Raw genomic sequence first — 6537 nt, forward strand, 5'->3', positions numbered from 1 at the left:
CTAATAATCTCATCCAACCTAATCCGCCAAACAAACATAGCCAATAATCTTACATATTTGGGACTAATAGTCCGGGGCAAAATTGAACAACCAAACAACGGACTATTAGTCCGGAGGGACTATTAGTCCAATCTCATAGCCTTATCCCTCAAAATAAACACCACCATACTCTATTAAGTCTTAACTAAAAAAAATTTGACCTTCGTGTCCTATTAAATTTTTAATAGTAGAAATTACCCTTCAAATAATAATTGTTCATTATTTATGATTATCTATATAGGAATATGATGATTTGATATTTATTTTGATTTTCAAAACTTTAAAACATTAAGTTTTAAATTGAAAAAATTTTAAAAAATTATGTGCAAAAAAAATTGAAAAAAAATGAATTATTTTTTTTTGTGCAAAATTGAAAATTTTGTGTTTATAAAGAAGTATGATGATAAAATATTTATGTGCAAAATTGAAAAAAAAAAATTAAAAATTTAAAAATAATAATGTTCTCAGTTTTAAAATTGGAAAAAACTGTTAATGTTCTCGATTTTATTGAATAATTGAATCAAACCAATAAATAGAATGGCAAAAATGTTTAATCTCATGCTCTGTTTTTTTATCAGTTAGTGAAATAATTATCTGAAATATTACTATGTAAAATTAATAATATTTTTAGTTTTAAAAATTGAGAAAAACTGATAATATTCTCAGTTTTACTAAATAAGATTCATTGGTTCAAAAAATCTTAAATAGAATTTGAACTATCATAACATTTAAAAATAAAATTTTTAGGTAATTAACTCAAAAAATTATAATCTTCGTAGTCATGTTGAATCTAAAAACCTAAACTATTTTTTAAAAAAAATTCACTGAAAACGAATAAACAAAAAATAAAGCAAAAAAATACAAAAAAAAAAAAAAAAAAAAATCTCCCTCTTCGGTTAATCTTGTTGCAGTTCGTCAAGTTACCAATCAAGACTCGTCGCGTCAGAGAGGTCTCTATCTGCTTACCTGGCGTAATTTAATTGGTCCAACTTGCTAAGCATTGTATCTTACGACGTCGTGTCCTGCGATCTCAGGGCTCCGATCTCATTGCCGTCTTCCTCGTTTTATAATTACACACACAAAAAAAAAGAGAATTAAGTACAGAGATTCGTCTGAGAGAGCGAGAGCGAAAATGGTGAAGATGAGTTTCAGATGTGCGACTTCAATATTGCTTGTGTTGGTTCTTATCTCAATAGGTGATTTTAATTTCTCACTTTTCTTCTTGTTTGTGTGATTTGTGACTGAGCATTCTGTAGAAGAGACTTGTTTTTCTAATTAAATTTTGAAGAATGTTGATTTGGATCCGAGAAAATCGAAATACAATAACTTTCATTTGATTCTCAGTTTCGGCGAAGAAGTCAGGAGATGTTACGGAGTTACAGATCGGTGTAAAGGTAAATTCCCCTATTTTTTGTTTCCTTGTTCTGATTTGCTATAACTTTTAGATTCTGATTGTATGCTGTTTTATTTGACTGGTGTTATTGTGATTCAACTTAGTTTAGCCTCAATAAGATTATGTTAGATTTTCCCCTATTTTCTGTTTTATTTTGTTGAAAACTCCTGCAAGGCAGAAGGGGTTGAGTTCTTTTGAAATTTATGAGGATTTCACACACACTTGATTGGAAATTAGGAAGGGAATTGAGGATTGTGTTCCTGCATAGTGTTAAACTACTTAGATTATGTTTGCTTCATTGGAATCAAGTGAAATAGAATGATCATATTGTCCATCCTCAGTCGCGATTGGTTCACTAAAAAAATTGATAAAGAATATATTGTAAGTAGAATCATCATTGACTTTCATTCTAGTGAACCAAACACGACCTAGAGATATGCCATGGATTGGGTTTGTGATGTATTTACGTTGGCCTATTGCCTTTGTCAATCTCAAGGGAATTCTGTAGATGTTCATACCCTGACCACTAAAATTTAGTGACGATCAATTACCTCTGAAATGCATATGGTCCCGGAAACCTAAATATAGAAGAAAATTTTACTTTTGACTTATAGTGACCACTTATGGTGGAAGAAACTGATACATGTTTGCACGTTTTTGTTTCTGCAGAACTGTTATTTGTTTCTTCAATGCTTCAAGATTCTGTTTTTATTACTAGATATATTGGAGTGATAGTTGAGGGAGACTTCGGCACATTTATAAGCTAAATATATGTGTTACTATTCTTGTTTCAGTCTGTTTCTTGCTTACTTGACTTTTGGATCTTTCTACTGTTCTTGCAGTATAAGCCGAAAACTTGTGACATTCAGGCACACAAAGGTGATAGAGTCAAAGTACATTATCGGGTGAGACATCGCTATTGTTCTGCACGCATGTTTAGACAATCTTTTTAGATTCTGACAATAGCATGTTTTTCAGTTTTTTTGTTTTGTTTTGTTTTGTTTCCAGTTATATCATCAAGTTCTTGATCTCTGAAGCTAATAATCATTTTGGTAAAATGCTTTAGTTCCATAAAGTTGAATTTGAAGAAGTTGCATGTTTACTGAGGGTTGTTGGAGTTGCAGCTACAGTTAAATGTGTTTTAATTTCTTGATAGGTGCCCTATTATTAGAATGATGTATTTTGATCCACAAGACATTGCTTTTTATCTGCTCTCATTATTCAGTGATGATCATATCAGAAAGTATTACCTGCAACAATCATCAGATCTTAAATTCCAAAGGTGCTGTTCATTTGAATAAATAAATTTGGTTTGGAATAGTTGAGCCATTTAGTTGGAAGAAATGCCACTCTTTTGTTTAAGGTCCTGTTGACTCTTGTTGTGTTGTAAAATGGAGGGAATAGATAATGTAAGTACTTCTCCTATTTATTGCTATTTCTGGAAGTTGAAATAAGCATATCTTTGTGATTTGTGTCAGTTTTGTTTGTCAAACATATAACTTTGAAGCAGATATGCACTTCCCATAGCCACATTCTTTAGGGGTTGAATATTTCTTCCGGAATTGAATTCCGGAAAATTAACCTACTTGGAAGAGTGTTCATGCTTGCAGAGTTTAGCATCATCTGTACCTAAATGTATGAGCATATTCTTTCAGTTTTCAATTCTTAATTCTGTGAAATCGGAAATAGGATTAGAATTTTATAAGATTTTTTTTAACTAATTGCTTCTTTCTAGACAGGGAGTTGGGGAGGTTAAATTTTATTGCCAAATGCTACCACGTTGTTCTTTTTCTTCTTTCCTCAGTCTTCAGTAGTATGAGTTTCACAAGAAGTAATAAGAAAATTTAACTTGACATTTCAACAGGTTATGCTAGTCCTGATAGTTCAGGTGTAGGATAGTAGTTAACCAAAAAATATCATAGGACAATTACCAGGAAAATTATGTTACACATAGCTTGGATTACCTTATAGTTTGTCCTCTGGTTTTTATTTTCTTGTTGTGAGTTAAAAATAGGAGTTTAATTGTTCCTCTTGAAGATATGTAAGATTCAGACCACCATCTATAAATGCATATGTTTGATTACTAGCCATCTTGCACTATAAAGAATATACATTCAATTCTTCATATGATTTTTGCTGGAAAAAAGATAAACCTTTAACCAATGCTACTTTTCTGATCTACCTGTCATTTTCTTACTAATGATGGTTTCCACTTATATTGGCAGGGTAAACTCACAGATGGATCTGTTTTCGATTCCAGCTTTGAAAGGGGTGACCCAATTGAGTTTGAACTTGGCAGTGGTCAAGTGATTAAAGGTGTATATTTAATGGCCAATTGCTGTTTTTGCAAATGTTCAGCTATTTCCTTTAAACTTGGAAACAAATTGAAAACTGGAGTTAGAAGTAGGTTACAATTTTCAGCCAAATTCTGATGACCCAAATATGAGGTAGTTAAGAAACCTGTTTTTTATGGCATGGATTGGTATGTTTGTCACATTGGTGCATTCTTTCCTTCTTGTGCTTAACTGAAGATAAAACTAGTCTTAGACTTGGGGGAAATTATGTGAAAGATGAGCCCTATATTTTCTATACGGAAAAAAACCCGGAAACAAGTAGGGTGTTTAGGAAGGAAACTAATCAAGAATAACAACGGAAATAGATTGGACACAAATTATTTTGCTGCCTTATATCTGACACGTGAAAAAAGTCTTCAAACAACTAAAATCTTTTTGAGGCTGCCATATTCCCAAGAGAAAAGATCCTGGTGACCATACATTTGATTCATGCCACAAGCGGGTGCTGCATGACACAAACTTGCATGACACATTTCTAGCTTTTTGGTCACCTTGGGCTTTCTGTGTAAGGAACTCATGTTTGTTATAATTTTTGTTGTTCGTAGATTCTTATATGTATGATGACATTTAAAATGTGCTCTAATTTGTTCTTGGATTGTAGCATTTTCTCCAATAGCATGGCCATAGACAATATGTACTGCAGTCATCGTGAATTTTGCATGACCATATTGAAACATCAATTTCAACCCCTTGAAATAATGTTAAGATATGTAAATCTGCATTGATTGTGAGGCTTTAAAAAAAAAACAAACATAAATAAAGTTGTATGTGAAAAATAATAGGATGCTAAGGTAAATGTTGGACTTCATTCGGCATATTTTTTGTATTTGAAATTATTATTATAGGATGATTAGGTTTATTGTAGTAGTGCATTGTGCTTGTGTTGTTGTAGCGTCAAAGCTAAGAACTGTATGTATGTGCATTGGGTTTTAAAACATGCTTACCCTTTAAAGGGTTTCGCATTTTATGGACGATTCCACCGAGTGAAGTTCCAACATCCTAGTGAAATTTATTTTTGTTTGAAAAAATTACTTTCTCACAGGATGGGACCAAGGATTGTTGGGCATGTGCATAGGAGAGAAGCGCAAGTTGAAAATACCTGCAAAACTTGGTTATGGAGAGCAGGGGTCGCCACCCACCATTCCAGGTAATAATTTATCAGTTGTCCTGTTTTTCTTGCAAACCTTTTGTTGGGGTAAGCGTAATCCGTAGATCACAAAAGCATGAAGTGATTAAGGTTCACTAAATATTTTATCAACTTTATGTATGTTATGGTGCAGACTGAAGAGTGCTGAAATGGGCCATGCCTGCCCATTAGCACCGAAGGTTTCTTTGACTTACAATATTTCTCTGACCATTCACAGGTGGTGCAACACTTGTTTTCGACACCGAGCTTGTTGCAGTGAATGGGAAAACATCTGATGGAGGGAATGCAGATGACAGTGACCTGTAGTCAGGGAAAACTCAAGTCCATGTTGTTTTCCTAGTAGCTGGATTTTGGGTGAGTCGAAGGATTGTTACCTAGTTACTATAGAGTTGACATTCAATTTTATTTTGCTCCCTAAGATATTGGAAGTCTACGGCTATTTGTAACATGGATGAGGATGTTCTCTTATGTCTGTCTAAGCAATCAGGAGTAGTTTAATTAACTTTTTGGGGAATAACTGCCTGACTTTTTAAATTGCAATTTATTGAAAATTCACTTTATGGTTACCTTTTTGTTTTGGATAGAATTATTTAACTGAAATGGCTGGTTGTACAAGCGATCGAGACATGTTGAAGAGTAGTGATCAGTTGGATGGTGTCGTGATAAGAGAGTATTTTTATGTTCTGACAAGGGGGGAGCTACTAATTAAGATGGTGTCATTTGCATTTCACAAGACATTATTCATTTAAGAACATTAGAAATATGCCAAAACTGATTCATTACAAGGATTAAGTATGTTGGCAAACTTAAAAGGATATGATTAAATTTTGATTTTCTATAAATCTAAGAAATGCAGACTGGGTTTTCGACTCACCAAAAAGTAAATTCTGCTCCCAACCCCATTTTATTTTAGACCCTATTTGGGAAGTGTCTTTTTAAATATTTTTTTATGAAAGAAGTGTGCAAAAAATAAGGTGAATGAGAAGAGATTTTGGTTTTTGATTTTTTTTTTGGTATGAGTTGAAATTTTTTTAGTGATTTTTAAAAATTATTTTAGCTAAATGTGAAATGATTTTGATCGGAAGTTATGAACCATTCTCTTTGGCTTAATTTATATATTTTTTTGATGAGATTTTTATTGATAAATCTCATTTAAGGGTGTTATAACTCAATAAGTCTTATGTGTTTATATTTTTATTCTATGAGGTCTTTTTTTTTATTTACATGATTTGTTTAACTATTATACTCTTATATTTATTATTGACATACATTACAAACAAAAAGGATATACACATTTCTTTTTTTACTATCCTTCTGTTTTGACAGTTGCCATGATTCATGCTTTTGATTGTGATTCAATTTCACTCTCGTTGTGGTGTTGTTTCGTTGTGCTAGGGTTTCATTAGTGTTGGAGGAAGATGACGAATCAAGATTGCATTGGTGTTGTTTCTTTGTGGTTTGTTTTTTTATATAATTTTGCGAAGTCAAACATTGATCAGAGGGAGAGAACGAGTAGATAATTTCATCTCAAGGTTAATATTATTTTGTTTAGAAATGCATTTATGTTTAGATTTATATAAAGAATTATATGCTCTGTTTTTTGC

General features: G+C 32.3%; 1 protein-coding gene across 3 annotated transcripts; it reads left to right on the top strand.

Moving 5' to 3' along the window:
* Positions 1 to 967: 967 nt before the first annotated feature.
* LOC114280731 (peptidyl-prolyl cis-trans isomerase FKBP15-1) lies at positions 968 to 5499 on the top strand. 3 transcript variants are annotated; one of them, XM_028223105.2, is made up of 6 exons: positions 968 to 1235; positions 1384 to 1433; positions 2275 to 2337; positions 3658 to 3748; positions 4829 to 4933; positions 5151 to 5499. In XM_028223105.2, exons 1-6 carry the CDS (start codon positions 1172 to 1174, stop codon positions 5237 to 5239), a joined length of 462 nt encoding a protein of 153 aa, XP_028078906.1. In that variant the 5' UTR covers positions 968 to 1171; the 3' UTR covers positions 5240 to 5499. The 3 variants fall into 3 exon arrangements, with proteins under 3 accessions (XP_028078906.1, XP_082762608.1, XP_082762609.1); XM_082906482.1 differs by having other exon boundaries at positions 1038 to 1235; positions 2227 to 2337; XM_082906483.1 differs by lacking the exon at positions 2275 to 2337 and having other exon boundaries at positions 1038 to 1235.
* The last annotated feature ends 1038 nt before the right edge of the window (positions 5500 to 6537 follow it).

The sequence above is a fragment of the Camellia sinensis genome, chromosome 14 (genome assembly GCF_055761805.1).
Source record: "Camellia sinensis isolate YWXY chromosome 14, ASM5576180v1, whole genome shotgun sequence".
NCBI lineage: Eukaryota > Viridiplantae > Streptophyta > Magnoliopsida > Ericales > Theaceae > Camellia > Camellia sinensis.

Excerpts from the sequence above, each read along its gene's own strand:
- LOC114280731 (XM_082906482.1), top strand. The coding sequence starts at position 1,172 with ATGGTGAAGATGAGTTTCAGATGTGCGACTTCAATATTGCTTGTGTTG. Across the intron at positions 1,236-1,383 it reads GTTGGTTCTTATCTCAATAG|TTTCGGCGAAGAAGTCAGGA; the intron begins GTGATTTTAATT and ends TTTGATTCTCAG. Across the intron at positions 1,434-2,226 it reads AGTTACAGATCGGTGTAAAG|TCTGTTTCTTGCTTACTTGA; the intron begins GTAAATTCCCCT and ends TTCTTGTTTCAG.